Here is a 26,615-nt window from a genome sequence, read left to right as displayed (position 1 = left end):
ATGACTGGACCGCGCAACCTGGCTGTCTTTTTACCACCGACCGCTATCATCTCAAGCTCGTCGAAATGTCCGTCCCACTCACGACTCATCTAGTCTCGCTTTCGACTCCCCGGCCATACGCAGCCGCGACGGAGCACCCGTTCCTAACTGCCGCGGGTACTGGGACCTTGCCTCTCCCACTCCTCTCGCTCTACCTATCGCAAGACCGCCTTTACGCCGCGCACGGCTACCCGCCCTTCATCGGGCAGCTCCTCACGCGCATCCCGTACTCATCCACCCACGCGGTCGACTCGCCCGAGGAGAAGCTACACAGCGACGTCGTGAAAGTCCTCGCGTTCGCGCTTCAGAACGTCCACCGCGAGGTCGGCATGTTCGCCGAGGTCGAGCGCAAGTATGGCCTGAACTTCGCGCAATGGCGCGAGCGCAAGGCGACTCGCGACTATACCGCGGAGATGGCGCGCGTCGGCGCGTTGGGCACCCTCGAGGACGGTCTCATATTCTTGTGGGCGATGGAGCGCGTATGTGTTCCCGCATCGACGTCTGCGAATCTAGAGCAAATAAATGCATACTTACTCGGGCTCGTCTCGTACAGGTGTACCTTGACGCATGGAAGTATGCGAAGTCACTGCTTGGCAATGTTCCGAATCACGAGGGGGATCCTACTCTACTTGCTATCAGACAGCTTGTGGAGAATTGGACATGCCCAGAGTTCGAGCAGTTTGTTGATGATATAGCAGACCTTGTCAACCGGTGGGTTTGTCGACTTTCTAAAAGCTAACTTGACTGAATAGTATGCCCTGGGTCAGCTTGCAGATTCTCCCTGGCACAGCTCCTTTCATCCGTGCTGAGGAAATTTGGGCTAGAGTAGTGGAGCTAGAGGAGATGTTCTGGCCAGTGGGTGGGGAGGAGCTTTCTAAACTTGCAGCTTAAGATTCAAAAGACAATGCCACAGTCGATTGCTACTAGTACAGAGAGCAGGTCAAATAAATACTGTGGTACATGCAAAGCAATCAAAAGCAGGGTACAAAGCGACAGATAGCAGGTATATGGACATTGACTTCAACCACTTCTGTTCTAAATCACAACACAACCATTTTACCCCTTGACTAAGGCATATAAGAGCTTGACATGATATATAAAATGAAAACATACCAGTCTATATTCAAGTTCATGCTCTTTCCGCATGTGCTTCCTAAGTTGATCCATCCTACTATATCTTTTTATACCACACCAGTGACAAGCATGTTTTCGGAGCTGAAAATGGACATTTTCAACATGCTGCTTGACATTAAATTTCTTTCTATCATCTACAGAGTAAAATGTCTGTTGGCATGGCATATAGATGTGAAGGGTAAAGGACAAACTTACAGTAACCACACAATAGACATCTGAACATTGCACCAAACTGTCGATTTGGGTGCTTTCGGGTTGAAGTGGAAGGATATCCACTTTGTACTGTGTTGTGAGGTTCAATCACAGTAGTCTGCCCAACTAGTATGAGCACAGGGCCTAGACATAGCAAAAGAGAAAGCTCACATCCATCAAACTTTCCACGAGTGATTTCAAGTTTGAGTCTGTGTCTTCAGTTGAAGAGAGGGCAAGGTCACTAGGACCTGCCATAGGGCCCCTTGGGGGTCCAAGGAAGGGGATTGAGGTGTAAGAGACTGGGATTTCCCAGTTGCTGGGTGAGGTAGTGAGCTAAGCAGATATGCAGAAGAGGTCAGTGAGCAAGCAGTATACTAGGCAAGGTAATTGAAAGAAGATAGCTGACTGCGTCTGTCATCTGAATCTGTGATTCAGTCTACAACCATACTAGTTGCTCAGCCAGCAGTTCTAAGACATAGATAGGTTGGGTGTACTTACCATTCTGTTGAGTCCTTCAGTTGTGTTTCCGGGGCTGTAGTTGATCATCTCAGATCCATTCAAGGACTGAGTTGAGTATAAGTTGGGGTCTTGAGTCGTCACGAGTGTTGGGTCTACAGGCAAACCCAGTTGTGGGTTGTTTGGAGGCCCTCCTGGGTATGAGCATAGTGAATTGGCAGTGGAAGCTCCGCCAGAAGAGAATTCAAAGGTTCCGGACTCGGGCATGTATGTAGGCTCGTAGGAGTAGCCCGGCATCGGAAGTGTCGAGCCATCCGTGGAGTACGGACTCGCCATGGCGGTACTGGGATGGGAGGGAGCGGGGAGGGGATCCACAGCTTATCAAGTCGCCCCGCTCGCACTTATACAACAAGCGGCCTCTGCTGCAGCATTGGTGCGCACCCGAGTCCACTCAGCCGCCGGCAAAGGTCGAATTAATGTCGCTGCGACCCGGGCAAACGCAATACAGACAACTGGATCCTTCGAAGCTCTCCGGAACGCGCCATAGCACTGCACGCTCGCGGATATCTGCAATCGATAATAGCTACGGTAGCGACGTACTTCGAATACGAGGATCTTCAGCGTGTCCGCAGCGATTGCCACATCATCTTGAATTGTTCCCGTGTTTCGGAATTGATGCAGCCGCGACACAGTCAGTGTACTCACAGTTCGCACCATCACCTATCATTGAAGCGCATGAACGTGCAGAAAACGAGGCATAATAAATTGCGGCAGGACCTGCAGCCCCCACATCGATGGTGCGACAACGCAGCAGGCACGACATCCAAGTACGCACACGCCAATCGTACAAAGCGGGGCGAGAAACAACAATGTGGAACCTGTCCGACACGCGTGAGAACACCCAGATGACAGAGATTATCACGCATATGCTTACAAGTATGCGAGCGGAGACCGAGTCATTTCGTGGGGGACTCGCACAGCTCCTCCTAACATCCTTCACCGCTTGTCGCACCCAAATATCGGCTCTACTTTTCCACATCGGACGTAGATTGCATCGACGAGCACGATGGTCGTTCGGACACTTGCGCGTCAAGTCGTACTTGGGAGCGCTACCGGGAGCGCTGCCTGGGAGCGAAGCCGCGAAGGCGGAGTCTTCGAGCTGCGACGCTGCGACGCGAAGCGCACTGTTAGCGCCCCGTACCTGTTATTACCTGAAGAGGTGGGAGAGTACGACGATCGATGTTCTGCGAGGAAGAGGCGGGACTGAGGTCGCAGTTCGACTGTTGACCAAATACGTTAACATTTGTGTTCAGGAATGCAGGAGAAGGCACAACGCACAGTGAGGGGAGCACAAGTATTCACTATGACGTGGTGGCCGGGGTGTCGCATCCGCTCGAGGACGAAGGCTGTTTTAATAAGACAAGGTTGTGTCAGCCTGCGGCCTGCACCATCCTGCGGCCTGTGTCCGACGGAACACAGCCTACGTTGACATTTGTGAAGATCGCACCCCGGTTCGAAGACCACGAGAATGACCCTCATGTCCATCCCGAAACCGAACGCGGGATGCCTGTGGATCCAGTCGTCGAAAGAACGGGGGATGGAAGCCACGAAGATGAGAAATCGTCCTGCGTCCTGCGTCGGAACAAGATGCCACTGACACGAAGCGTCTGACGATCGATGCAGTGCACATCGTCGTATTTGGCCGACGTTCGGCATTGGCAGGATATTCGATAATGCACCGTATGAGATGGAGTCGGCCGTATACATCAAGCTGACAACTGCGCACGTCCGGGGTCAGCAGTTATTCCTGCTACGAATCGAATACATACTGAATGAAGCCTGCGGAAGATGCGAGGATCGGGAGCACTATGACGCGAACGTCGCGGCTCCAGACCACCCATACACGCTAAATGGAGCCATCGTCCAGCAGTAGCTGCAGGCACCGTGCGAGAGGGTGCTCAAGGTGCATATACCCCGTCCTCACCGTGCTGTGCGAGAGTGACTGCGGACTGCAGAACACATGGCGGTACCGTACCACTACTGAGGCATTCATTATAGCGGAAGCGAAATATGCGTCGTTGCGTCTGTGACGAACTCGCGCGTCAGCGCGAAGTAGACCAGCCGTACGTGCAAGTGAACATACAATATACACGACGTCAAGCATCAAAACGCCATCGGCACCATCGAGGATTGGACAGATGGCAACGAGGCCTGAAGTCAGTATCTCCCAGTAAAGGACAGACGGGCGAGGAACATACCATAGAAGATCTCCGAGAACATTCGCGAAATCCAACTGCTCGTCGTACGAGGATGTGGATCTGCGGAATGCTGCGAAAGAAAATCGCCTCAGCAATTTGTATATGATTTACCTTGCTGCAGCACGTTCGACCCTCGGACGTGCTATCGTCATCGTCTGGTCCGTGGTAGCTGCGGCGTGCTGGCTCAATTCATTGGTCAGTGCTATGGACGTGACGTGAAGAAAACTCTGTTCGGTATCCATAGGAAGCTTGGACACGGTCGATATCGAGACCACCGCCGATCCCGTCAAAGGCTGGCACAATATGTCTGAATGGTAGCGACACTTCGCAGCCCCGTTGTCTTCGGGCTCTCATGTACGCAATGGGCCTTCGGACGGTATGCTGACTCCTAGTCTTACTAGTGTCTAGAAGCGAGGATTTCACAGGATCGGAGCTCCGACAGCGCGTGGAAGAGAAAGTGGTCCGCGGTGCAGTCTGGCATCTGCTATGGGAAACGATTGGCTAATGACTGTCGCGAAAGAATTGCGCTTAGACTGAACATACCATGGACAATCCAGCAGCGGTTCCCGCATACAACTAGGGCAAGTATCCAGAGTACTCCTTGCTGGCTGTCGGGGGCGAGCTACATGATGCGCGTCGACTAGCGTGTGCTCGTGTTCGCTCATTGACAGGTACGGTGTGACACTTGATGCGATACTTTCTCACCAATGCCAAGAACCTGTAGTCTTGCTGCATTGATCTCGCGAGATGGGTTGGGATGGTAGAGGAAGAATGGCGTTGTAGCGCCAAGCTGCTGCAGTCGCCTGGGCACTCGGTCGTTGCCGAGCTCGGGGCCCGCTCCGGGCCGACGACGGTGCGGTACTATCGACAGGCTTGGTACGACCAACAATGGCAGGGCAGAATGATCTGATTCGAATTGGTACAAAGTACTAGTATACCGTTCTAAATGTCACAATCCCTAACATACATGGACCACAATATTCATGATGACAGTGCCATCGACTTCCATAGGCACCGTGAAGGTACGGTTCACTACTCGGGCTCTTCAGGCACTTGGACCATCGTAGAGCAAGACGCACTGCTTCTAGATACCCATCGAGACGGAAGCTCTCCAGGGCTTAGTTTGTTGACCTCGCCGTTCACGCTCGACGCGTCCGACGCACACGTGGCGCCGAACCCCTTCTCAACGTCCATGTCCACAGAGAATCTCACCGAGGACACGTCTGACGGACACGCCGAGTCGCAGCTGGAGATGGTTGTCAACTCGGGCGGACCTTGACCGCCTTGTCTCTGCCTAACATGGCCTCTCAGGCGTCCGGCCCCTACAGCGGAGTCCTCGAAGCGCGATGCGAAGCGCACGGTTATGGTGTCCATTACCGTGTCCCCTGGGGAGAGCTTCAGGTGAGAGAGAACGATGATCGAGGTTGGTACAATGCTCTATGAAGGCACGGTGCATCAGCCACAAGCAGGGGTGTGCGCAGAGTGTCTAAGACATACAGCGAGAGGCACGAGGATGTTGAGCACGACATGAAGACCTGGGTGTCTCATTCGCTCCAGAACGAGACTAATAATCTATAAACACGCATAACAAGATCTTTTGTCAGTCCCACACGCAGCTGTAGAGACCGAGAAACTCACGTTCACGATGGTGAGTACAGCGCCGGACTCGACCATCATCAGGATGACACCCCTATAGGTCTTGTCTCTACCGGCACCAAACGCAAGGTGCCCGTTAATTAACCGGTCCAGATACCTGAGACACACGAGAAAGAAGTCAGAAGAGAGCGAGCCATGAATTTATGTAACTTACGCTAACCGTGACACGATGAGGATAGTGCATAGTGAATTGTTGATCACGGCCATGATGACTCCCGGTACGGGGAGAATTTTGGATAGAGCGTTGTAAGAGTTGGCTTCTATCGCCGACGCTAAGCCCACCACTATATGTGAATACAAAGTCAGTCTGCGGATTAAGTGACGCAAGAGACAACAGAAGGCGTACCGAGGCTTGCAACTAGCGTCAGAATGGGGAGTATGACGATACGCCAGTCCCGGCTCCAGACGACCCATACCCGCCATACGAGCACAAAGTCTCCAAGTGCTAGCTGAGAGCCCAAGTACAGGTTAGTTGTGGTAAGCCGCAAGTAGAATGGGAGGGACTGCACCTCGATCTGGGCAGTCGCAACCGCAGCCTGTAGCACGCGCGGTGGGACCGTCCCGGAGAAGATCTCATAGAGTAGGAAGGTGAAGTGCGCAGTGACCAGGAGAAAAATCAGATCGGAAATGTAGAGTAGAACTTTGTGCGTCGGAAGGAGATGACGAGACGTCCTGTGGACAGCGCTTGTGCGTCAGCGGGATTCTACGTCGCACCGGCGTACGGGTTGAGGGTTAGATCGACGTACAGCTGTATGTGGAGCACTGCGAGCATGAGCGTACAGTCCGCTCCTGATATATCCACACGCGGAAAAGAGGTGGAATAGTTACGAGAATTTAGCTCTGCGTGCGACGTGCACTAGACGGCGGGGATAGGACGCACCATAGAAGAGACTCTCCCCGAAGAGCTTCGCAAAGTCGAGCTGTTGTTCGTAGGAGATCATCGTCCTGCCAACTATCCTTTTGGACGGTGACGTCGGACGTGTCGTGTACGTCTGCTAGACGGGATACCAATGCCACAAGGGGCAGCAAGAGAACGAGAGACAGCAGGGCGTCTGCAATATGACGGGTCAGGACTATATACCAACCTGGTGTCCCGCCCCTCACGCAGCTCGCAGCTTACCGGAGGCGGATCTCAGCTACAGCATCAGGTTTGAACTTGGCGGGCCAATCGTCTATCTCAGCTCCTGCCAGCGGGTTCTCATGGCTGTGGGCAATGGGGCCATAGAGCGACGAACCTGCACGTACGGTACGGCTGCGCTGGGAGGGACCAACTTCGGTCCGCCGCTCAACTGGTGACTCGATCAGTCCACCTGTCAAACCATCAGGCCCGCGTGGGCAGGGGGACAGGCGTCGTCGACAGGTAGTTGATGATGGGAGAGTTGTCGCCGCCGATCTTCCAGCGCGGTTGGTTACGACCCTCTGGAGTCTAGAGAGCGAGGCTGGTTAGCTGAACTTGTCTGATGGAAAGGACAGGATTAACTTGGCGAACCCGTATCCGGATAGCAGCTTTGCGTGCGTGCGTATCATAAAGAGCCCCAGCGCGCTGAGACTCCGATATGGAGCGGAAGATAGTCGCTTCGTTGGGAAGCGATGGCAGACTGCGTCATTCAAAGGTGGACGAAGCGGTATGGCGTGGAACCTGCGCCTTTGTGGTTGCAGGCCCGGATAATCATAGCTGTTGCGAACTGTCAGAATGCAGCTATTAGTGTAATGGACAATACTCACGAGGCTGCGTTCATGGCAAGTATGGTTACATTGAACCATGGTACGCATAGAACCACCAGAGAGAGCACGTCACAGGCTGTACGAGACTGTCAGATGCAGACTGACGATCCGGAAGACCTGCCTGTGGTTCCTGAGCCGTGCATGGGACCGGTATGGCTTTATGGGCGCTGCTTCCTTGCTGATTTCTCCGAGTTTGCAAGCCAAGCCAACTTTCCACCTGCGCCGCATGCTGGCAACCAGATATCAGTCCTGATCCGACGTGTAGTCGGGTGAGTTCTACTAATTTCACAACCTACAGTACCAGTGCACGTAAGTCATAAGACTTTGGAACAAGAATTCTCATACCGGCATCATTATTCTTTGCTCTCCATGTTGGATATAGAATGTATTGGAATGTCAGTGTGCAGTAGTGTCGGTACAGCAGCACTTGTGTAGTCGTTGAACCTGAAGACTCTCAGGCGCTCAAACACTACCGTCTAGCGCTTACACGTCGGCAAAACCCGCCCAGATCCAGAGCTAGCCAGCCCACCGATGCACTACCTATTTCATCGGCTCAGACGATGCTTGCAGGACTCGGAGGTCGGACATTCTGATCATCTAAATCGAATCGGTATGCGCGACAGGGTGAATGGCATAGGTGAGTCTGGACTGACCGTACAAACCCTGCGATGGAGTCCGCCACCCTTGCCCCACCGCTGACGTGGGGTTTTCCCCTCCTGACTGTGCCCTGCCTTACCTGGTTACCTCTCCATATCGCTCCATGCCCGCAGCTTTCAGTCCCGGCGGGGAACCAGACACACTATGACGCGGAGACAGTACTCCAGGCTTAAGGAACAGGAGGTCATCGCGTCATCCTCATGGAGCATGGGATGCTGCGGGGTCTACGGGCACCACACCTCCTGCAATCGCATATATACTGCAGCCTAGCAATACAGAGGTTTCCCACAACAACAACCACCTCGAGCTCTTCTAACTTTCATCGTTACGACCCTAACGACCTCCTCTACTCAACCGATCTTCGTTCTTATCCACGTATAATCATCATCATGCCTCTTTTTGGAAAGCACAATAAGGTATGTGGCTTCTACACGAGCTCAAACGTGATTGCTCACCAACCTCCCTCAAGAAAACTGATACCACCCACCACGGCCGTCACGACGACCCGCTCGCGGCTCCTAACGACCCCAATCTCACCGCAGGCACCCAGCAGCAGTACAGTCAGGGTGCCCAGCCCAATCAGGGTGCATATGGCGCAAACGTTCGTCAGTTCACATCCGTAGTCTCGAATCGTACACTCACCTCGCCGCTCCTATCTCCAGCAGCAGGCCCATATGGGTAATGACCAGTACGCCCGTAACGCAGGCGGACCCGGTGCAGGTCCCGGGATGGGGATGGCCGCAGGCGCGAACGACCCCCCTGTCCCGCCCGCCTCGCACATCAACCCCGACAACACCCGTTCAGGCTCGAGCGGTGGCCGCCTCGCAGGCAAAGCCGAGCGCGGGCTTGGCACGATGGTCGGGAGCCAGGCTCTGAAGGAGAAGGGCTTCCAGAAGGAGCAAGAGGCGGGCGCGTTCAAGATGCAGAGCGCGGAGATCGCGGAGGCGGAGCGTCTCGAGAAGGAGGCTCTCATGCGCCGCGAGCGCGCCGTCGCCCATGGTGCGCACCCCGAGAATCGTCACCTTGGCGGGCTGCAGAACGCGAACACCCTGTCCGACGTGACGGGCAGCGGTCATACTACCTACTGAGCGATGTCTTCGTGCATCCTATACATCCAATAAGCCTACCATGTAGCATATAGCCTTAGGACCTGTATATTTTAGCAAGATTCAATGCGTATGCTGTGGCGCGTAACCCAGAGAGTTTTCTCCATGTCGCTGATATTGCGTGGACAGGACTGCGTTTGTGATGCTAAACGTGTCTAACATGATATTACACTACTCGAAACCGAGTCCCACCTACAGCTATCAGAAAAATGGATGGAAACATGAATCGACAACAAAGAAGAACTTGCCCTTGACCCACAAGGAATCGACAGGAGCGGGAATCATACGTATGCTCGACAAGGATCTAAGAAAAAGAATGTGTTTGTACGTGCTGCGGGACGTCCCCGAAGGCGGGCGACGTCCAATAGTCCGTTTTGCTGTGATCGTCCGTGGATTGGCTTCATTGGTACATCCGTTTTCCTTCATATCTTACGGCTCATCTCCCCCTCGCATTATCCATGCGCATCCGAACCCCGTGCGCATGCACACGTTCGACTGCGGCCGCAGCGCTTACTCCGTCGTGACAGACTTTGCCCTGCACAAGATCGTCAGCTTTCTTGCCACATTGCTGTAGGTGAGTCAGAAGGTACTCACAAGTTCCTCGGGAAGTCGACGTCGAACCCGTTCATGACAGCGAGGTGGTACGAGAGCAGCTGGAGCGGGATGATGTTGAGCAGGCCCTGGAGACAGTCGACCGTGCGGGGCACGCGGATCGTCTTGCAGCCCTTCGGGATGCCATCGTCGTCCTCGTTGCACACCACGATCGGCTGCGCCTTGCGCGCGGTGATCTGCGCGTACGCGCTCTGCACCTTCGGGTACAGGGAGTCCTGTGTCATGACGATGATCACCGGCATGTTCTCGTCGATCAGCGCGAGCGGGCCGTGCTTGAGCTCGCCCGCGAGGATGCCCTCCGAGTGCATGTACGAGATCTCCTTGATCTTGAGTGCGCCCTCCAAGCACGTCGCGTACCTGTTGGGAGTCGCTTGTTAGATATATTTTACGGCAACGGGGAATGCGCATATACTCACTGGTAGCCACGACCCATAATAAGCAGACTCCGCTGGTTTGAGAGGACGCCAGTCGCGAGCTCCTGAAGACCCTTGTCACCGTCAAGCACCTTCTTGATCTGGCCGGGGAGCGCGTGGAGGCCCTCGATGATCTGGTTGCGACGCTCCGTGAGCGAGATGCGGTCCTCAGAGAGCTGGAGAGCAATCATGAGAAGCGCGATGTATTGCGAGGTGTACGCCTAAGCATAGGACAAGGCAGATTTAGCGCGACAGTCTTTCGAGTGATGATGTGAACTCTCACCTTCGTCGACGCGACACCAATCTCCGGACCAGCGTTGATGTGGACACCGCAGTGGGTCTCACGCGAGATCGTCGAACCGACAGTGTTGACGACTCCGACGCAGAGCGCTCCACGCTCCTGGCAGTAACGGAGAGCAAGGATCGTGTCGGCAGTCTCACCACTCTGACTGACGAACACGCAGATGTCGTCACGGAAGATCGGCGTCTTCCTGTCAAGGAAGTCGGAGGCGAGCTCGACGGAGACGGGGATCTCAGTGAGCTCCTCAAAGATAGCACGGGTAGCAATGCAAGAGTGATAGCTCGTACCGCACGCGCAAAACACGATGCGACGGCCGCGGCGAATAATGTTGAGATAGGCGCGGAGGCCACCGAGCGTGATGCGGTGCTGGTCAAAGTTGACACGACCACGCATGGTGTTGACGACTGACTCGGGCTGCTCGTAGATCTCCTTCTGCATGAAGTGGTCGAACTTGCCCTTCATGATTTCCGCGATCTCGATCTCAAGCGTCTCGATGGTACGGTGCGTCGACTGGGGAGGAGCACCCTCCTCGTTGCGACGCAGACGGTGAATGTGAAGCTCGCCCTCGGCGATGTGAGCGATATCGTCGTCCTCGAGGTAAAGCACGCGCTTCGTGTGCTCGACGATAGCGGAAGCGTCCGAAGCAACGAAGAACTCGATGGGCTGGGGAAGACCGTCCTCGGACATGAATGCGCGAGACTGGGTGCGGAGCATGCTGGAGGACTGAGGGGGTGCAAGAAGACCGCCGGGAGAGGTCGGGGGCGCAACTACGAACATCTAGTTAGCATGTTGCGACAGTCGTGTTGAAACGCGAGACGTACGAGCATTGCCGCTCTTCGCATCGCTCTCTGGACCGGCGAACTCGACATCGACAAAGTCAACCTTCAGTTTCTTCTCGGTCTTGACGCCGATGAGAAGAGGTGAACCACGACGAGCGGTGACGATCTCGTTCGGGTAATGAGACGACTTGAAGACGAACGCGAAAGAACCCTCAAGCTCCTTGAGCACAGTTTTGATAAGCTCCGTGAAGTTGGGACGCTTGTCGGGCTGGGAGTCGTAGATGTACTTCGCGAGGATCGCGACAGCTTCGGTATCCGTCTCCGACTCAAACTTGTACCCGCGCTTCTGCAGAACGAGACGGAGAGCAGCGGCGTTCGTCACAATGCCGTTGTGAACGACGGTGAACTCGGCCTTGGGGTCGGACTTGAGAGGGTGGCAGTTCACAATCGAAGGAGGACCGTGGGTCGCCCAACGGGTGTGAGCAATCGAAACCTGGGAGACGAAGGTCTTGGTCGTGTCGACGTTGGATTCAGCGATGCGCTTGCGAAGGCCAGCGACCTTGCCGACCTCCTTGAAGAAGAACATCTCTCCGGGCTTGTCGCCATCAATACCGATGCCCGCGGAGTCGTAACCGCGATACTCCTGGCGAGCGAGTCCACTGCACAGAATCTCACAGATCGTCTTCCGATCCTGTTGCGCGCAGATTAGCATATAATTCAGACGGGACTAAATGCCGCCCGCCTCCGCAGGCAAACAGAAGTTAAATCGAAGTTGATGACAGTCCGCTTGCCCAATTACGCCTCACTGAGCACATAGCCTATAGACGTACGCATACTGGCGACGCAGACTACGGGACGAAGCGTCACGCGTCAGGCGAGGATGGGGCGGAATTGAAACAAGCGGAAGGGCAACATAATTGAAGAATGGCCATGCGGAAGACTTCCACACCCAGATTCACGTCGAACCGAGCCAGTGTGAGGTGTGTCGCTCCTCCAGAACACGAAGATCATCGCATGGCAGGCACCAGATCCAACAAGATCAGCATCCGTCGCGCCTGCACCACGGGTAGGGTGGCTTCCGAATATCGTGATGTCATAAAGACCATCCCCAGAGCATAACGCCAACGCGGAAAGACACGTTGGGGACACGCTGCGGGCCTTCCCCTCTATCTGCAGACAGAGAGCATCGCGTTCCCCCCGAGCAGACGTACCGCTCACGGCGGCAGTCCTCCTTCGAGACGACCCAGACGCGCTCAACGCCCACAAACACGCCGACGCGACAGCATATACACGTTTCCCACTCTGTCTTGCGCGTATATGATCGAAAACAAGGCTCACCTTCTCCTGGAGGAAGCTGCAGTACGCGAAGATTCCGCACATGATTATCTACGATGTTCGAGTCAGTCGAGTCGGTTGAGTGGGGCTTTCGGGGCGTTGCGGGACGTGAACAGGGTTGCGGGGAGTGCGACGTGAGGGAAGACAAGCAGGAGGTGAGGATGGGGGATGGGGAGAGGGAGACGGAAGTGTTGGAACCGAGAGAGAGAGCGGAAGAGCTTAATATATTGGACGCGTCGCGATTAGACCCAAAGAAGGCAAGTTACGTCAGCACCTAGCCAATGCTGTGGTTTCTGTTCCTGCCGCGGGCCTCTCGCCTGTGTCTTCTCCGCTCAACGACCGCACAGCCTACTCGCTGGCCAAGCACCGGTTTGAACTTTGCGGCCTCCATTGCGAATTCGTGGCGGGTCAATGTGTGCTTCTGTGCGTAACCGTGCACAGACTGCCATGCTCTCACCCGTTTCAGCACCAACGAGCTATCGACCGACGATCGAGCCCAGTATACGTAGCAACATTCGCGCTCGCCGCTCGTCCAGGGTTCTGTGCGCCGACAGCCGTCACCTGCACCCTTGAACGTGCGTTTGAGTATACATATCAACTTCGGTGGACAAAGTGCTGTCCGGGCGCATCATCCTGCAGGAAGTCCGACCGAACGGCGTCGGCGTCATCGCAACCTCCAGGCTCCAAGACATCGCGACCTGATCTCGGAAGCGTAAGCAGCTACATAGCTCGGACATATTACAGGCCGAATGCTTGCGATGACGTTTCGCACTGTGTTGTCAGCAACCACGGTGAAGTGATGCCTATGTCCGAACCTTCGTGCGGCCACATTCACCCCGCCGTCGGGCTCGATGCCCGTCCTCCTGCGATTCAGGAAGCGTTATCGCACCGGCACATACAACCTCCGCCCGCTAACGACGACGACCTATTCACAGTTCTACCATACGTGTCGACCTCTCACTCCTCCTGGGGACAGCGCTGTGCTGCGTCACGTAACTCTGTCTGATGGCTCCTCCGCCTCATCCGTTTCTTGATGCTTCTTCAGTGCTAGGGCCGCTGCTATCGCCGTCTTGGAGCATACCTGTGTCCCGTGGGTCATGGACTCGTGATATATCTGCGCTACTTTCTATCATGATCATACGTGGTCGAGCATATTCTTGTAATGCTCTGGCCTTCTACGCTCTGTTTATATTGGGATGAATCTTCCTTTCTCAGCGATCATCGCAGTTAACCGCCAGAACATTCCGGACACAGGCCACCCACCGCGTCGCACTTGTCAGTCATTCGACGGACTGCGACTCTCAACGCGAGCGGCGAGGAGATCGGGCATGTGTAAGTAGGTTCGGAGAGTAATCTCGTACATACAGTGTATAACTGTCCAGTATTTCGGTCCATAGGTATCGATTCCAAGTATACGGATGTAGACGTTCGGCGTCGAACGATCCACAACCTTGATGATAAGTAAGGGATCTGTGCTTTCGAGACACGGGAAGAAAGAACCCATAGACTGGCTTGAAAAGAAAAGCGTGATAGTGTGGAATACAACCCCAACCGTCGCTTGAGATGGGAACTGGCCGAGGACATACCATAGTTGTACTTGCACGGCTACCTATTTGCAGGGGACGTCTGTTGGACGTACGGACATAGCCAACCTCCGAGGTGGGGGCCACACCCAGCTTAACACAACCACTTGCTAGGACGGTTCACGATCGCTGAGGGGTCCGAGGAAGATCGAGGAAAGGCTACACCATTACTGGTGGCAAGGATCCACCAGCGTAAAGACGCAACGAACTTGGCACAGTGTCGTCATAAGTCGGAAGAGCCGGGAAATGATTTCGCAGGCTGGTAAAAGCTCATCTAGGCAATGGGTATAATGTTCATCAGTATTCATCGACTTTGACTCCGCGAGAGTCATCGCAAACCTTCGGGTTTTCAATTCAGACCGTGAGCCTGAGTCAGAGAGCGTCACCGAAAGTCAGGCGCTACTAGTACTTGACTCGAAGTCGCTGAACGACTAGTATCTTCCGCTGAACCAGGAGTCCAACCTCGTCGTCCTACTTGACTGCTCGTGCCGTCGTCGACTGTCCGTACTCAAGGTTAGAGGGGTTGGGCAGGGCCTGAAAAGCACGGATGTGGAGGTCGAGCCGTCCACTGGCACCCGAGGACCGAGGATCGTGTAGGATTCTCGACCGTTCGTAGTGTCCCAACCGTCCGTCTTCACCCCGGTGACGTTGCGAGTTCGAGTCCAGCGAGAGAGCTACTGGGGCTGCTCAGCCAGAAAAGCGTGCACGCGAGGTCCCCCTTCGCATGTCTTCGCATGTATGGGCCAGCTCTCCACACTGCCTCGACTACAGCGGCGGCCACTCCGGCGAATGCGGCGAGGGCGAAAGAGTGGTCGAAAGGGTTGATGTATAGTGGTCACATGGGGATAGAGATCGTAAGAGACTCGGATAGAGCCGGAGGAAGGTGTGTCACGTCCGCACGGACGGCCTGAGATACAGATAGTTGGGACTTGGATTTGATGGAATAAGAAGCGAAGCCATGGAAGCATGATGATGAGGTTCCGGATGCTACGTCGCGGGCCTTGCAGGTCGTGGGCCGCCCGGTTACTTGGCCAGACACAGCGCGTCCTTAAAGTTCTCTGTCGACCTCCTGTAGAAGGGGTGATTAGTATCTCATGACGATGAACATGTCCAAGGTACTCACCAAACCTTCCAGTCCTCTATAAATCTTAACGCGGAGGATCTTCCGACGTTCGCATAGATTGGGCAAGTATCTCCTGGCGTGTGCGCGGAGAAGCTCTTCCTGATCCTTCTCATGTGCGTCTACCTCGAAGATGACCTCCTGGAGATTGCGAAATGGATCATGGGAGAGGACGCGATCGAGTTCCTCGAGCGAGTCATGATCGAAATGTAACAAATTGCCGTCGTTGTTATCCTCGGAGAGCACTGGTATCACTCTCTGGCTGCGACTCAGGGTGTAGGTATAGAACGTGATGGATTGTATCGTCTTTGATGAGACGTCCTGCAGGACTGAGGCCACACGCCCCCAATTGCCCTGATATCTGTAGAGGTCGCAAGACAAGTATTTGAGAGCAATGAACTCCGATAGAGGCAGGTTGTCTAGGCATCAGGTAACAAGAAGCATCATCAATGAATATTGAACAATTGACGACATGCAGAATCATACATACCGACCAATCGTACATGGAGATCTGTGACAGACTGCCCAACACGACGCACGAAATCCACCGCAGTTGCGCGCAACAACCCGGTGGGAGGCAAGCCGTAGAAGCCACAGGACAGCTTTTTGACGGTCGGTCCACTGGCACCTAGCGCTGCTGTGATCCACTTGAGGAGCGTCTCCAAGCCGCGTCGCGGCATGACGGCTTCAGGATAGTAGATGTCCAGGGTGCGCAACTCTGGCCAACATGTGCATGAACGGGGTGTCGTGTGCAGGTGCAGTTCCTGGGAGACCGTGGGCCATTTGAGCAGTGAGATTTGGAGGGTGGAGAGCAGCGGTAACGCGGTGAGCAGGCGTCGGACATCGTTGAAGGAAGAGAATCGACAATCATCGAGTCTCAGGTATGTGATGGTGCGGAACTGTGACAGCAGCAGAGGCCACTTGACGCAAGGTTGCTGGTGGGTCCAATCTAGATGGTTGACATACAGTTCACGCAATCCCGGGAGTTTTCCTGTGAACTCGATGAGGAATAGACGAGCCGCTGAGCTGAGGCTATGTTCACTATCTTCCTCGAGGTAAAGGCTCTTCACGGAAGGGAGATACTTGCTCATTGTCCCCGACCATACAACCCTCTCGACGAGCAGGTCGTAGCTGTGTTGGTTCCTGATGCAAATGACCTCGAACAGTCTGGTCCTGCTCCTTGGTAGCCAGGCCCGACAGACAAGAGCACACATGGCGAGGGTGTGGGCGCACATCTTGGCGAGGGTGTAGTACCCGGGGTATCTGTCGCGGTCGACAGATACAGCTGAGATGATGTCGTCGATGATTTCTGGGGGGATGTAAGCGGGCATGATCTACACCTAAGCCTCGTGTGAGCTCTATCCGCCACGACTGATATTCGACTGACGCACCTTGCGCGATTCGGCGGAGTCGGACAAGGGAGACAGAGTCGGATGAGAAAGAGGTTGGAACGGTACAAGGTGCAGGATGCGTTAGGTGGGAGGGCAAGGATAAGTCTCCTAGGGTGAACTGGCGCCTCATCAGGGCGAAAAGGACTGCGTTCGGGCCGAAGCATACCACGGAATTATCCATCGTCTCGATCAGAGGGCGAGGATGGCTTACGTTGTGACTGAGTGGAACTAGAATGCATCAGCTGCAATCGGTGCTGTAAAACGCAATCGCGACATACCTGCGAATTCCATCCTCAAGTTCGAGTAAGGTCGCAAGCCAGCCTCTAGTTGGTAGTTACAAGATTACGCGCGTGAGTAAAGTATGCGGACTAACTGTGAGGAAGGAAGGGATGCGCTGAGACGACTGCGAGCCTTGAGCTTCGCCGCGACACAATCCGCGAACGCAGTACTTCTCACACGTTCGTCGTGCTTCTGGAACATCATGACAGATGACAAACATGGATCCGTCTGATGCTGAGCGCTGAGGGAGCATATACAGGAATGATTGATTATGTGCGACACAGAAGGATACACGTCAGGGTCAGAGCAGAGATAACATGAGCGAGAGCGAGACGGAGATATAGCAAGAGCACAGAGAGACAAAGGTCAATGAGTGTGGGCTGTTGGTACACAATTGCGACGCGAGTGCGACTGGTATGCGTGAAACCATGGGGAATGGGGTGATGAACGCGGCGACGGGTGAAGGACAGGGAGAACGAGACCATGCGAGTCAGGCCGAGAGAAAGAGATGAATGCAAGCGCACTTCAGAATGAACTAGATGCAACATATGGTTTAATGAAGAGTGAGTGGATAGGGTGTGGCTGCAGTGCTGACCGTCAGCGCGGCCCTACAGCATGCACGACGACGTAACGCACCTTGAGAAGACGGCATCCGCTCACTGCGAAGCGCTCTTCTTCCGATTCAGAGCCCCGAAAGTTATCCCATGAATCCGCCTGAGTACACCCTCGAGTTTCCTCGTGGATGATGAGACGCTGTCCCTATCGGCCCTCGCCTCGGCAGAGAGGCCTTGATGGTGGCGGGGAGAAGAAGGACCCGCCGCGTCGCGCTCGGAATCGTCGCTGGCGAATTCCAAGGTGGGAGATGGAGGCTGTTCAACGATGAGGGGTGGGGCTTGAACACCTTGCTGCATCTGTTGCAGCATGTGCGTGATGAGCTCCAACTTGCGGTCCACCGCTCGGAAATTCTCAGTCATGGTCTTCTCGACGTCGTCTATCCTATTGTAGACGGCGAGGAACTGCAAGGGCAGGTCATGCTCCAAGGCGTGGTCAATCTTCGCCTCCAGCCTATCGCCTTGCTGCTTCGTCTCCGCACGAAGCTCATCCCTGGCCACCTGCAGCTCCTGCCTGAGCGACGCATCCCGTTGGTCGATGCGAGCGTGAAGCGAGTTTATGGCCTGTGTCAGTACCGAGGTTTTCACCATGTCGGTACTGACGATGTCACTCAACGATGGAGAATGCTTGCCATCCCCCACCGGATCCTGCGCTTGGGCAGACTGAGAAGACTGGAGAGACGACCGTGCAGAAGCTACGACAACACGATATGAATGCAAGCGACCACATGTCAAGTAACATGGACTTACGAGCAGAGCCCAAAGACAAGGTGTCTGATTTCACGCTGGCGGTAGACATGGCGAGTCGGATGGAGATGGTGTTGGTAGGGGTGGAGAAAACGACGGGCGGGAGGGTCTGGAGGATTATATGCTGTCGCCGGGGCCTTCGTTTATCGATGGCATCTGCGGCCCTTTTTGTTCTGGGGGCCATAACGGGTGCACAAAGGGAAGCGTGTGTCGACGAAACGGGCAGAATGACTCGCCAGGTAGCGTGCAGAGATACACGAGGCAGCGAGAAGTCCGACGAGTTCACTCCGCGCGCGAGATCTGCTGGTATATTCCCACACCGCCGGAAGTGTTAGGCTGCCAGACTGTGTCAGACTGTACCCACGCGATAAGCAGAGGAGAGAGAGAAGGGGCAGCAGCAGCGTACGATGGCGATGCGTTCAAGTTCGACGACGACGAGCACAACTTCAAGGTCAACAACGGGCAGACTTCCTTTCCCGGCAGCTGACGTAACATTTTCACGTCACCAGTGCGGGGGAGCTTGCTCGAGATGGGTCCGTTGTGCAACCTGTCTCTTCGTCGCTGCCCGTCATGTCCTCCTCATCAGCTTCGGCGAGCAAGGTGTCTTTCACCATCCGGCGACCTACTCCAGCGTCGCATGGGGGCTCAGACTCCGAGTCTTCCACCTTCAAGGTGCCCACACTCCCTCGACATCTCTCCGGTACAAGCACTCCCAACAGTCCTCTCGGACGCGGCACCCCGCCAACCCCGAAGTCGCGCACGCACAGCGAACGCGACAGCTCAGATGAAGGATCAGAAGCGGAGGACGAGCTTGTGACAGCGTTTGATCAGTTCGGTGCACAGCGGTGTGTCTCCTCACGTTCTTCGCGCTGTGCGGGTCCTCAACTCACAGCAGCACACTACTCTGGCAGACTCCATGAAAAGCCGAAGCCGCAAGGCCCGCTTGTCATACCTGCACTCAAGAACCGCGACTGGCGGGAGCTCGCTCGCAAGCGCAAACAGATGTATGTGCCCCCGAGCGCCGCCGCGACCACAGGAGCAGACGGCTCCGTTGGGGGGCTCGGCACCCGCGACACTATCAACTCGGGGCCGCAGGCATCTGGCTTGCAGGTACGGAAGCGTGTCAAGCTTGAAGTTGAAGAAGATGTTCCTATGCCTGATGTCGAAGCCACGCGCGCGCCTCCCGCTGAGGAGGTGAAGGAGGAGACGGATGACCAGAAGGCCCTCCGCGCCATCCTCGCAAGTGCTGCTCCCGGCGATGACGCTGGTATCGATGGTCCCCAAATTGACATCATCCCCGCCGTGACGGAGGACGAAGCATACAAGCAGGATGTTGTCGAGCTACCCGACTCCGCCACGCTAGAGGACTACGAGCGTGTGCCGGTGTCGCAGTTCGGTGCCGCACTGCTCCGAGGGATGGGGTGGAAGGAGGGCACAGCGGCGAGCAGGAAGAACAAGGGCCTCGTCGAGCCCTGGCTCCCGCAGTCTCGCCCGGCTCTCCTAGGAATAGGCGCCAAGGAGAAGGAGGTCTTCGATGACGGGAGTAAGGGGAAGAAGGGATTCAAGGCGCGTCCCGAGAGGCGGTACGTGCCCGTGATCAAGAAGGAGCGGTCGGGAGAGGGCAGGGATGGCGAGAGCGAGCGCGAGAGGGACTCACGGAGTGGCTCCCGACGTGCTTCAAGGTCACCGTCTCCGGATGGCCGCAGGGATCGAGACGGTCGGCGCGATAACCGCGACCGTGATAGATACCGAGACGGTGACCGCGAACGCTATAAAGAACGTGAACGCGATCGGGACCGAGAACGGGACCGTCGACGAGACGACGACTACGACTCACGCAAGGACCGAGACCGCGAGCGTGATCGGGACAGCCGGAATGACCGTTCTCGTTCTCGTTCGAAGGATAGATACGAGTCGTCCAGGAGGAGGGCTAGGGACCATCACTAGTCGTATGCATGTGTCTCTGTTGTGTAATCCTAGACTGAAGACGTGTTCGCTCAACAGTGCTGCTAGTATTGCGAGCGGTTTAGAGAGCGCTGTGTCCGTGCGTATCCAGTGCGTATCTCTTGGAGGTATGTTTACTGAACAATCCTGCACCTGGTCCGGCTTTGAAGACGTTGCATCTTGTAGCCTATGTCGAGTCCACGGAGTGTCTCGCCCAATTCCTGACCTGGCTCTCGCATACATCTACACGAACCTCCGTGCGCGACCTCGTACTACACTTAATCTGGCCCGAGGAGGTGATACTGCCGTACGCCGATGATTACATAGCTTTCCTTAGGGCGGTTGCGCCAGGACTCGTGAAGTTGGACATTTCCTTTCGTGGTACGTATATCGCCATTCGTTTACACGCGCCTTGAGATCGCTACCTTATGCAAACAGAGCCCCTCGGAGATCTCCCCTTCCAGGACTTCAGGTCTTTACATCACCTCGTCTTCCAATGTCATTCACCCGCTCAGGATTGGCGCGCCATATCCCGCCAACTTCTCGCCTTGCCTTCCGACTCCCGCATCCACCATCTAACATTCAATTTGTGGTCAAAGACGAGTCAATCGCCCGACTCCACGTTATGGGATGAACTTCAGCCTGTCACCATGGAAGACGATGGTCTGGAGGTCTTAGAGGAAATCTTGCAAGGAGACAGGGGCGGAGATCTCGAGAGCGTCACATTCGCTGTTGGGGGGCTCATCAACCACAGTGAATTCGAGATAGCAGATGCGAAAGCACGTATACTGGGGCTGGTTCAGCGGAAACTCCCGAACGTTGCACAGAGAGGCATCATCTCGGTCATCTGGGAAGGGTACGTGCGACAGTGGCTCTTGAACATGGTGGCTGTGTATATGCTGAAATACCTGCAGCCCCTAGCTCCTTCTTGCCCTTAGAGCGCGGAGCACCGAGTCGGAATATGGCCGAGAACGGTCGAAGTGTCCTGGGACGCAACCGCGAACAAGACCCAGACAGGCGGGAGGAGCATTGTGGACAGCCGATAGCTGTATGCCTACTCTGAAGACGAAACTGCTTCAAAGTTGTAGGTGAGCGTTATGCATGTGCGTCTGTCTCAAGTGGGCTGACCACGAGACAAATTGTGAGGCCATCCGAGTCTTGATTGCATCACCCCTTCGCGAGCTGTACCGTAGCAACGAACCTCGTCTACCTCACAACGTCACTGCTCCCGATCTACCAGTACAAGTGAGTGAGTTTGGCACGCCGATTCGAACAACAGAACTGATTGCATCCACTCACTGGCAGCTCATGCCACCATACCTGCCTCCAGAGCTCGTCGACAACATCATCGCGTCTATTACAGACGAATCTTTGCCCCAATTGAACAGAATCCTACTCAAATGTGCTTTGATCTGTAGGGACTGGCTCCCTGCAAGCAGGTCGCGACTCCTCCAATTCGTCGATCTCACCTCCGCGACCGCGTACAATTCGTTTGTCGACAACCTACTCCATCCTCCCCATTCAAACCCGTATTTAGCCGCGACAGAGAGCGTATGGCTCACAGATCCATCCGGACACTCACCAAGCGGCGAACGACAGCAATGGACGCATCGCTTCATACACGACTTCGCCGGCCACCTCCCCAACCTCGAGTCTCTGACGATCGAGAACGCTGATTGGATCAGTCGACCGCCACACCCTCATGCCCATCTGGCGATATCCCGCTTCTCCCTCCTAAAGGAGTTGTCGCTGTATGATTGCAAGTTGCCTTCGGCGCACATGTTGCGCCGGATGGTCTCCGTCCTATCGTCCTTGGAAAACCTGCAGTTGGTGAATGTGACGTGGCCGCATGCACGCGGTGGGGATCTTGCAACATGCTACAGAGACTCCGCTCGGACGGCTTTAAAGACGTTGTACCTCATGAAATACCGTGTCGACGACTGTCTTGCCCCATTCCTCCATTGGCTCTCTCACACACCAACACGAGGCTCCCTTCGCGATCTCTCATTCAGGTTTGCGCGAGCGGACACATCTCTGCACGCTCACGAATACATGGGTTTTGTCGAGGCTGTAACACCGGGACTCGTGAAGTTAGATATCTCGTTGCGTGCGTGTTCTCCGAGTCGTCTGTTTACTTCAACTTGTTCTGTCAGCTTATCGCGTCAGCAGCGCTCCTCGAAGATCTCGCGCTTCGAAGCCTCAAGTCTCTCCAAGAGCTCAAGTTTAACATCGGACGGCGCTCGCAGGGACATTGGCATACCGTCGCTCGCATGCTCCACGATCTGCCCATCCAGTCCCGCATCCATCACCTCGGGTTCAGTGTGTGGTTGAAAACAAGGCAGTTGCCCGGCCCCGTCATCTTGGAGCAACCCCTTCGACCGGCCACCATCGAGGACGACGGTCTAGAACGTCTGGAAGCGATTCTCCAACGAGGTGCCTTCCGCGGGCTCCAGAGCATCGATTTTGCCGTTCGGGGACTCGAGAGCTACTCCGAGTCCGAGGCGGCAGATGCGGAGGCACGGATCCTTCACCTTGTTCAGCAGAAGCTGCCGAAGACTAGTACTGCGTTAGGTGGTATCATCTCGGTTCGCTGGACGGGGTACGTTCACATGCGCCTTGTCATCGGTATGCATATGTGCTGACATCCCTGGTACTGTCTCCGAACAGACTTGTCCAAGTCTGAGGACTTTGTCAGGGACCTTCGAAGGGGAAGGGGAAGGGGAGGCTGTGACGAGGGGTATGGTGGGTCAGGAGGTTCAACCTAGATGGTTCATAGTGGGAGGACATTACGTCAGTTCAGTACCGTTCGCTATCCCACCTCGCATAGACGTATCCATGTTATTCCCAGTCCATATGGTTCTATTAGATTCACTGCCAGTGAGTGTCCGATACAACAACGCCTACCATAGACCATAACCATAGATATCCAACGGTATCTGCATCCAAGTGCTCAGAAGTTGTCCACCGCACCCCAACCCCCACTTGCACTCAATGCACAGCAGCGCCAATCCTCGCCCAGAACATCTCCTCCCGCAACCGGATGAGCTCCTTGTATGTACGCTCCTCCCACGTCGCGTCCCCGACGTACTGGCCGTCATCCAGCCTCTCCTCGTCCTTCGCCTCCGCCTCGGGTTCCACGGTCGAGTTCGACTCCGGCACAGATACTGCATCAGCGGGAGAAACATCGCCGTTGACGTGGATCTCCTTCGCATCAGCAGCAGGGGCAGCCTCCTCCTTAGCCGCCTCCTCGGCCTCCTCACTAACACCGGCCGGCGCTTCAGACTGGGGCTGAGCATCCGCGGGAACAGGATCCTCCTCCGCACTCGGGATCTGCTCAGGCTCTGCTGTCACGGGAATGGACTCCTCTGTGACCGGTGCATCCTGGGGAGGTGCCGGTGCCGCAGGTTCTTGTTCGGAAGTCGGTGTAGCTTCCTCTTTGCTCGTTGGAGCAGCCTCGGTGCTATCTGTCCTCGCGGGCTCCGTGTTCTGCACGAGGGTGGAGGACGGACGCGCTCGAGCGGCAGCCCTACGTGGGAGGGGTGGAGGCGCGGGTGAACCCGTTCGTGAGGGCGGCTTGTCGTCCTTAGGAGCAGACGGTGCACTCGGAGCAGGGGCTGTGGTATCTGCAGGCGATGCATCGGTCGTCGGCTCAGTTGTAGACACCGTCTCTTGTACAATAGGTGATGATTCCTGGGATGATGGGAGCGCGACGGACGCCGCAGCGAGGGACACATCGAGAGGTGGCGCAAGCTCTTCCGTGGGGGTCGTGAAGGAGTCATTTGATGTTGCGCGGGAGATGGTCGAAGGGACTACGAGCTCAGGCTTGGGGGTGACGGTGGGATCTTCAAGGGTGTCCTCCGGTTTGGATACATCCTCACCCGAAGTTTGGGCTGGAGAAGTAGAGGCTTCGTCCGAATCCTTCACAGGCTCTGCAGGGGATTCTTCCTTCGTAGGCTCGCTAGAGGGGTCAGCCTGCCCATTCGGGACACCGTTCGCCTCCGCCTTGGCTTCGACGTCGGGAGTTGCGGACCTCGTGTCTCTCTCCCGATTCCTCTTCGGCAATGGCGGCGGAACGGCGGGCGTGGCAGGTGCAGGTGCAGGTACGGAAGTAGGCGCCGAAGGAGTGGGAGAAGGGTTGGAGTCCTTGAACGGAGGTGGGACCCTGTGGACACTAGCAGAAACGGAGTTTTTTGGAGTATGCGAGACAGCAGGGTGAGACGGCGGAGGTGGAGGGAGGATCTTGCGTGAAGGGTCTCGTGGGGGAAGCTTTGGTCGCGCGTCGGGTTTCGCAGTTTCTGCGGCCTTCTCCCTCTCGGGTTCACGCGTACCGCTCAAGCTGCGTTGCATCGATCCCCAGAGCGAACCTAGGCCCATCTTCGTTTTCCGCGGTGGCACCTGAATGGCATTCTGCTTATCGGTCACAATACCGTTCGGTCCATCCTGCTTCTGTTCGATGCCGTTTACGCCAGGCCTTCCATGGCCATTCGGCGGTGTTGCGATGGGCGATTCTTCCCATATCTTCTCGACGATGCTTGTGCGGACAAATGCCCAAAGCGAGCACGTCGACCGCAGCCTCGCAAGGCACCACCCTGTTGTACACAGCGGGTAAATGGACTGACGCGGCGTAATCTGCTGCTGAGAGATGGGAAGGGAGACGGGGAGGCCGGTCGATGTGGCGTCTAACCGGAATATATAGAGCTGTGAGGGAGGCTCCGCGTTCGGTGAACCGAACTGCGAGTATCGGTTGTGACCTGTGAATGCGGTAGGAAGGTTGAGTTCGCCAGCGCGTACGTTTTTGAACAGGTTGGTCGACCAAGACGCGCTTTGTGAGGCAGAACGGGGTCCGTTGGGGGTAGTTGGCGTGCTCGCAGGGGAGTCGGTAGAGGTAGAATAGATGGGCATCCCGCAAAGAGCGCAGGCAATGTGGGTATGATGAGAACTAGCGGGTATACTCGGGGGAGCCAGCTCCTCCAAGAGGGTCGTGAAGTGCATGGGCTCTACCGTGAGCTGACCACTGTGAATAGCGGCAATCACAGACCGGCGAGAGAGCCAATTGAGCGATGGGGCGAGGTCAAGACGTACAGTGGGGTCACTGGAAGAGAGTGAGCAAACTTACAACACCAGGAAGGGGAGCGACGTACGAATCTTCAGATACGAGTCTTGCCAGAAGCGGAAGGGGGAGTAGAGTAGACATTGCGGGTGGTTGGACAGAGGCGGGGCGGATAGCTCGGAGATGAGACACGAAAATGAGGAACTCATGGTAGGGGACATGCGAGGAGAGCAGTTGGCGCCGCATAGCGCGAGGACTATCCGGAGAGCGGTCGATCCACTTGCCTTTGCCCATCCGAACCCTCATATCCTCAACCCGCCTGTCCGCCCGCTCCTTCTCCGACTCCAGAGCTTGCATCTGCGCTTGCAAAGCACCCACCACCTCTTCGGCACTGCGCAATGCGGCCTCGGTCTCCTCGAGCTTGCGTGCACTCCTGGCCTCCGCGATCCGCGCTTCCGCGACCATCGTGTTCGCTTGACCGAACAAACCCGCACTGAGATCATCCAGGTCCTTCTCAATCTCTGCTCGCGCACTCTCGGCCTGTCCGCGCCGCGCTGCCTCTTCGGTGGCTTTCTCCATGAGGCGGGTGAGCTCGGCGGTTACGTGAGACTTCTCAACAAGCAACCCCGTGCTGAGGGCAGAGAGATGCTGGGTGCGCTCAAGCTCAAGCTGGGAGATCTGGAGTGTTGCTTGGCGGAGGTTGGCGGAGGTGACATGTAGCTCATCCTCGAGGTCGGAGACACGGTCATATGAACGCACAAGCTTGTTGTTGAGCTGCGAGACCTGAGAGAACAGATCTTGCACCTGGTTGCGCAGAGATTCAATGACCATCGCCTGCGCATCTGGATCTGAGTTATGCGGCTGTAGTCTTGTGTCCTCCCCGTTCGCGCCAGCTGGAACGACGGTCGTCTTCTGTTCGAGGAGGTCGGCCTCGGCATTGAGTTCGTGCATCTCGCTATCGACTGACGGTTTTGCGGCGTGTGCCATGGCGAAGTCGCCAGGAGCTCAGCAATGGCTAACCAAGAAGACGAAGACGGAGGAAGGAAGGGGACACCAGAGCGTCCGACAAACTGCCAGACGCGCGTTGCCGTTCTGGGCGGGCGTCAAAGCCTTTGGACAACAACGCCAAATATCTCCTTGTGGCCAACCGCATCATCACGATTACTCAGCCGTTGCTCCCTCAGGGGAGAATGCGGAAGTCAGCACACCAAGACGATATCCGGGCAT

General features: G+C 55.7%; 13 protein-coding genes across 13 annotated transcripts; 6 read left to right on the top strand and 7 right to left on the bottom strand.

Moving 5' to 3' along the window:
• Nucleotides 1-28: 28 nt before the first annotated feature.
• L226DRAFT_485852 (heme oxygenase-like protein) lies at nucleotides 29-1,025 on the top strand. Its single transcript, XM_067677133.1, has 3 exons — nucleotides 29-518; nucleotides 593-750; nucleotides 807-1,025. Exons 1-3 carry the CDS (start codon nucleotides 66-68, stop codon nucleotides 928-930), a joined length of 735 nt encoding a protein of 244 aa, XP_067536201.1. The 5' UTR covers nucleotides 29-65; the 3' UTR covers nucleotides 931-1,025.
• L226DRAFT_50472 (uncharacterized protein) lies at nucleotides 937-1,747 on the bottom strand. The gene is made up of 3 exons (XM_067677997.1): nucleotides 1,537-1,747; nucleotides 1,369-1,483; nucleotides 937-1,307 (listed from the first exon to the last, which is right to left on the bottom strand). Exons 1-3 carry the CDS (start codon nucleotides 1,618-1,620, stop codon nucleotides 1,096-1,098), a joined length of 411 nt encoding a protein of 136 aa, XP_067536200.1. The 5' UTR covers nucleotides 1,621-1,747; the 3' UTR covers nucleotides 937-1,095.
• An 826-nt stretch (nucleotides 1,748-2,573) lies between these two features.
• Nucleotides 2,574-3,771, bottom strand: L226DRAFT_50439 (uncharacterized protein). Its single transcript, XM_067677983.1, has 4 exons — nucleotides 3,651-3,771; nucleotides 3,160-3,599; nucleotides 2,756-3,101; nucleotides 2,574-2,699 (listed from the first exon to the last, which is right to left on the bottom strand). Exons 2-3 carry the CDS (start codon nucleotides 3,586-3,588, stop codon nucleotides 3,009-3,011), a joined length of 522 nt encoding a protein of 173 aa, XP_067536199.1. The 5' UTR covers nucleotides 3,589-3,599; nucleotides 3,651-3,771; the 3' UTR covers nucleotides 2,574-2,699; nucleotides 2,756-3,008.
• On the top strand, nucleotides 3,651-4,563 carry L226DRAFT_50454 (uncharacterized protein). Its single transcript, XM_067677988.1, has 2 exons — nucleotides 3,651-3,872; nucleotides 4,080-4,563. Exons 1-2 carry the CDS (start codon nucleotides 3,732-3,734, stop codon nucleotides 4,296-4,298), a joined length of 360 nt encoding a protein of 119 aa, XP_067536198.1. The 5' UTR covers nucleotides 3,651-3,731; the 3' UTR covers nucleotides 4,299-4,563.
• Nucleotides 4,564-4,968: 405 nt separating this feature from the next.
• On the bottom strand, nucleotides 4,969-7,058 carry L226DRAFT_50427 (uncharacterized protein). The gene is made up of 9 exons (XM_067677976.1): nucleotides 6,856-7,058; nucleotides 6,616-6,787; nucleotides 6,482-6,524; nucleotides 6,245-6,407; nucleotides 6,082-6,184; nucleotides 5,890-6,019; nucleotides 5,718-5,832; nucleotides 5,577-5,651; nucleotides 4,969-5,516 (listed from the first exon to the last, which is right to left on the bottom strand). The coding sequence occupies exons 2-9, from the start codon at nucleotides 6,674-6,676 to the stop codon at nucleotides 5,112-5,114; spliced, it is 1,095 nt and encodes a 364-aa protein (XP_067536197.1). The 5' UTR covers nucleotides 6,677-6,787; nucleotides 6,856-7,058; the 3' UTR covers nucleotides 4,969-5,111.
• A 1,448-nt stretch (nucleotides 7,059-8,506) lies between these two features.
• Nucleotides 8,507-9,205, top strand: L226DRAFT_570622 (uncharacterized protein; the record flags this gene model as incomplete). Its single annotated transcript, XM_067684455.1, has 3 exons — nucleotides 8,507-8,533; nucleotides 8,587-8,718; nucleotides 8,780-9,205. 3 exons carry the CDS (start codon nucleotides 8,507-8,509, stop codon nucleotides 9,203-9,205), a joined length of 585 nt encoding a protein of 194 aa, XP_067536196.1.
• A 264-nt stretch (nucleotides 9,206-9,469) lies between these two features.
• Nucleotides 9,470-12,119, bottom strand: L226DRAFT_50349 (L-glutamine D-fructose 6-phosphate amidotransferase). The gene is made up of 5 exons (XM_067677938.1): nucleotides 11,371-12,119; nucleotides 10,532-11,316; nucleotides 10,252-10,469; nucleotides 9,818-10,192; nucleotides 9,470-9,758 (listed from the first exon to the last, which is right to left on the bottom strand). The coding sequence occupies exons 1-5, from the start codon at nucleotides 12,038-12,040 to the stop codon at nucleotides 9,734-9,736; spliced, it is 2,073 nt and encodes a 690-aa protein (XP_067536195.1). The 5' UTR covers nucleotides 12,041-12,119; the 3' UTR covers nucleotides 9,470-9,733.
• A 3,106-nt stretch (nucleotides 12,120-15,225) lies between these two features.
• On the bottom strand, nucleotides 15,226-16,894 carry L226DRAFT_50281 (uncharacterized protein). The gene is made up of 4 exons (XM_067677903.1): nucleotides 16,758-16,894; nucleotides 15,857-16,706; nucleotides 15,370-15,785; nucleotides 15,226-15,315 (listed from the first exon to the last, which is right to left on the bottom strand). Exons 2-4 carry the CDS (start codon nucleotides 16,695-16,697, stop codon nucleotides 15,295-15,297), a joined length of 1,278 nt encoding a protein of 425 aa, XP_067536194.1. The 5' UTR covers nucleotides 16,698-16,706; nucleotides 16,758-16,894; the 3' UTR covers nucleotides 15,226-15,294.
• Nucleotides 16,895-17,463: 569 nt separating this feature from the next.
• Nucleotides 17,464-18,673, bottom strand: L226DRAFT_50251 (uncharacterized protein). Its single transcript, XM_067677882.1, has 3 exons — nucleotides 18,398-18,673; nucleotides 17,673-18,342; nucleotides 17,464-17,618 (listed from the first exon to the last, which is right to left on the bottom strand). The coding sequence occupies exons 1-2, from the start codon at nucleotides 18,576-18,578 to the stop codon at nucleotides 17,693-17,695; spliced, it is 831 nt and encodes a 276-aa protein (XP_067536193.1). The 5' UTR covers nucleotides 18,579-18,673; the 3' UTR covers nucleotides 17,464-17,618; nucleotides 17,673-17,692.
• A 291-nt stretch (nucleotides 18,674-18,964) lies between these two features.
• L226DRAFT_485848 (uncharacterized protein) lies at nucleotides 18,965-20,404 on the top strand (the record flags this gene model as incomplete). The annotated part of the gene is made up of 2 exons (XM_067677132.1): nucleotides 18,965-19,241; nucleotides 19,290-20,404. The coding sequence occupies 2 exons, from the start codon at nucleotides 18,965-18,967 to the stop codon at nucleotides 20,339-20,341; spliced, it is 1,329 nt and encodes a 442-aa protein (XP_067536192.1). The 3' UTR covers nucleotides 20,342-20,404.
• Nucleotides 20,405-20,610: 206 nt separating this feature from the next.
• Nucleotides 20,611-21,397, top strand: L226DRAFT_50313 (uncharacterized protein). The gene is made up of 2 exons (XM_067677919.1): nucleotides 20,611-21,194; nucleotides 21,253-21,397. The coding sequence occupies exons 1-2, from the start codon at nucleotides 20,767-20,769 to the stop codon at nucleotides 21,257-21,259; spliced, it is 435 nt and encodes a 144-aa protein (XP_067536191.1). The 5' UTR covers nucleotides 20,611-20,766; the 3' UTR covers nucleotides 21,260-21,397.
• On the top strand, nucleotides 21,350-23,174 carry L226DRAFT_50144 (uncharacterized protein). Its single transcript, XM_067677834.1, has 4 exons — nucleotides 21,350-21,583; nucleotides 21,644-22,445; nucleotides 22,508-22,937; nucleotides 23,006-23,174. Exons 1-4 carry the CDS (start codon nucleotides 21,440-21,442, stop codon nucleotides 23,019-23,021), a joined length of 1,392 nt encoding a protein of 463 aa, XP_067536190.1. The 5' UTR covers nucleotides 21,350-21,439; the 3' UTR covers nucleotides 23,022-23,174.
• L226DRAFT_507503 (uncharacterized protein) lies at nucleotides 23,117-26,440 on the bottom strand. The gene is made up of 2 exons (XM_067678130.1): nucleotides 25,480-26,440; nucleotides 23,117-25,430 (listed from the first exon to the last, which is right to left on the bottom strand). Exons 1-2 carry the CDS (start codon nucleotides 26,373-26,375, stop codon nucleotides 23,327-23,329), a joined length of 3,000 nt encoding a protein of 999 aa, XP_067536189.1. The 5' UTR covers nucleotides 26,376-26,440; the 3' UTR covers nucleotides 23,117-23,326.
• Nucleotides 26,441-26,615: the final 175 nt, after the last annotated feature.

This window comes from Lentinus tigrinus, assembly GCF_003813185.1.
Source record: "Lentinus tigrinus ALCF2SS1-7 unplaced genomic scaffold L226scaffold_10, whole genome shotgun sequence".
Classification (NCBI taxonomy): domain Eukaryota; kingdom Fungi; phylum Basidiomycota; class Agaricomycetes; order Polyporales; family Polyporaceae; genus Lentinus; species Lentinus tigrinus.
This window is presented reverse-complemented; position numbering and strand designations above follow the sequence as displayed.

What these genes read in the sequence shown, in the direction of transcription:
- L226DRAFT_50281 (XM_067677903.1), bottom strand. Translation starts at nt 16,697, where the DNA reads ATGCCCGCTTACATCCCCCCAGAAATCATCGACGACATCATCTCAGCT. An exon ending in TCTCCATGTACGATTGGTCG is followed by an intron (nt 15,786 to 15,856) that starts GTATGTATGATT and finishes CCTGATGCCTAG; the next exon opens with ACAACCTGCCTCTATCGGAG. An exon ending in ATAGAGGACTGGAAGGTTTG is followed by an intron (nt 15,316 to 15,369) that starts GTGAGTACCTTG and finishes CCCCTTCTACAG; the next exon opens with GAGGTCGACAGAGAACTTTA.
- L226DRAFT_507503 (XM_067678130.1), bottom strand. Translation starts at nt 26,375, where the DNA reads ATGGCACACGCCGCAAAACCGTCAGTCGATAGCGAGATGCACGAACTC. An exon ending in AGACTCGTATCTGAAGATTC is followed by an intron (nt 25,431 to 25,479) that starts GTACGTCGCTCC and finishes ACTCTCTTCCAG; the next exon opens with TGACCCCACTGTACGTCTTG.
- L226DRAFT_50313 (XM_067677919.1), top strand. Translation starts at nt 20,767, where the DNA reads ATGCAAACAGAGCCCCTCGGAGATCTCCCCTTCCAGGACTTCAGGTCT.
- L226DRAFT_50349 (XM_067677938.1), bottom strand. Translation starts at nt 12,040, where the DNA reads ATGCTAATCTGCGCGCAACAGGATCGGAAGACGATCTGTGAGATTCTG. An exon ending in ATTATGGGTCGTGGCTACCA is followed by an intron (nt 10,193 to 10,251) that starts GTGAGTATATGC and finishes GACTCCCAACAG; the next exon opens with GTACGCGACGTGCTTGGAGG. An exon ending in GTCGACTTCCCGAGGAACTT is followed by an intron (nt 9,759 to 9,817) that starts GTGAGTACCTTC and finishes GATCTTGTGCAG; the next exon opens with GGCAAAGTCTGTCACGACGG.
- L226DRAFT_485852 (XM_067677133.1), top strand. Translation starts at nt 66, where the DNA reads ATGTCCGTCCCACTCACGACTCATCTAGTCTCGCTTTCGACTCCCCGG. An exon ending in TCTTGTGGGCGATGGAGCGC is followed by an intron (nt 519 to 592) that starts GTATGTGTTCCC and finishes CGTCTCGTACAG; the next exon opens with GTGTACCTTGACGCATGGAA. An exon ending in ATAGCAGACCTTGTCAACCG is followed by an intron (nt 751 to 806) that starts GTGGGTTTGTCG and finishes GCCCTGGGTCAG; the next exon opens with CTTGCAGATTCTCCCTGGCA.
- L226DRAFT_50427 (XM_067677976.1), bottom strand. Translation starts at nt 6,676, where the DNA reads ATGATCTCCTACGAACAACAGCTCGACTTTGCGAAGCTCTTCGGGGAG. An exon ending in CGGGGAGAGTCTCTTCTATG is followed by an intron (nt 6,525 to 6,615) that starts GTGCGTCCTATC and finishes TGGATATATCAG; the next exon opens with GAGCGGACTGTACGCTCATG. An exon ending in TTGCGACTGCCCAGATCGAG is followed by an intron (nt 6,185 to 6,244) that starts GTGCAGTCCCTC and finishes TTGGGCTCTCAG; the next exon opens with CTAGCACTTGGAGACTTTGT.
- L226DRAFT_50144 (XM_067677834.1), top strand. Translation starts at nt 21,440, where the DNA reads ATGTGCGTCTGTCTCAAGTGGGCTGACCACGAGACAAATTGTGAGGCC. An exon ending in CTCCCGATCTACCAGTACAA is followed by an intron (nt 21,584 to 21,643) that starts GTGAGTGAGTTT and finishes ACTCACTGGCAG; the next exon opens with CTCATGCCACCATACCTGCC. An exon ending in GAAGTTAGATATCTCGTTGC is followed by an intron (nt 22,446 to 22,507) that starts GTGCGTGTTCTC and finishes TCGCGTCAGCAG; the next exon opens with CGCTCCTCGAAGATCTCGCG.
- L226DRAFT_50472 (XM_067677997.1), bottom strand. Translation starts at nt 1,620, where the DNA reads ATGGCAGGTCCTAGTGACCTTGCCCTCTCTTCAACTGAAGACACAGAC. An exon ending in TCGTGGAAAGTTTGATGGAT is followed by an intron (nt 1,484 to 1,536) that starts GTGAGCTTTCTC and finishes CTAGTTGGGCAG; the next exon opens with ACTACTGTGATTGAACCTCA. An exon ending in ATGTCTATTGTGTGGTTACT is followed by an intron (nt 1,308 to 1,368) that starts GTAAGTTTGTCC and finishes TTTACTCTGTAG; the next exon opens with ATGATAGAAAGAAATTTAAT.
- L226DRAFT_50251 (XM_067677882.1), bottom strand. Translation starts at nt 18,578, where the DNA reads ATGGCCCCCAGAACAAAAAGGGCCGCAGATGCCATCGATAAACGAAGG. An exon ending in CTTGTCTTTGGGCTCTGCTC is followed by an intron (nt 18,343 to 18,397) that starts GTAAGTCCATGT and finishes GTGTTGTCGTAG; the next exon opens with CTTCTGCACGGTCGTCTCTC.
- L226DRAFT_50439 (XM_067677983.1), bottom strand. Translation starts at nt 3,588, where the DNA reads ATGTATACGGCCGACTCCATCTCATACGGTGCATTATCGAATATCCTG. An exon ending in ATACTTGTGCTCCCCTCACT is followed by an intron (nt 3,102 to 3,159) that starts GTGCGTTGTGCC and finishes TTTGGTCAACAG; the next exon opens with TCGAACTGCGACCTCAGTCC.
- L226DRAFT_50454 (XM_067677988.1), top strand. Translation starts at nt 3,732, where the DNA reads ATGGAGCCATCGTCCAGCAGTAGCTGCAGGCACCGTGCGAGAGGGTGC. An exon ending in GTACCACTACTGAGGCATTC is followed by an intron (nt 3,873 to 4,079) that starts ATTATAGCGGAA and finishes CGAGGAACATAC; the next exon opens with CATAGAAGATCTCCGAGAAC.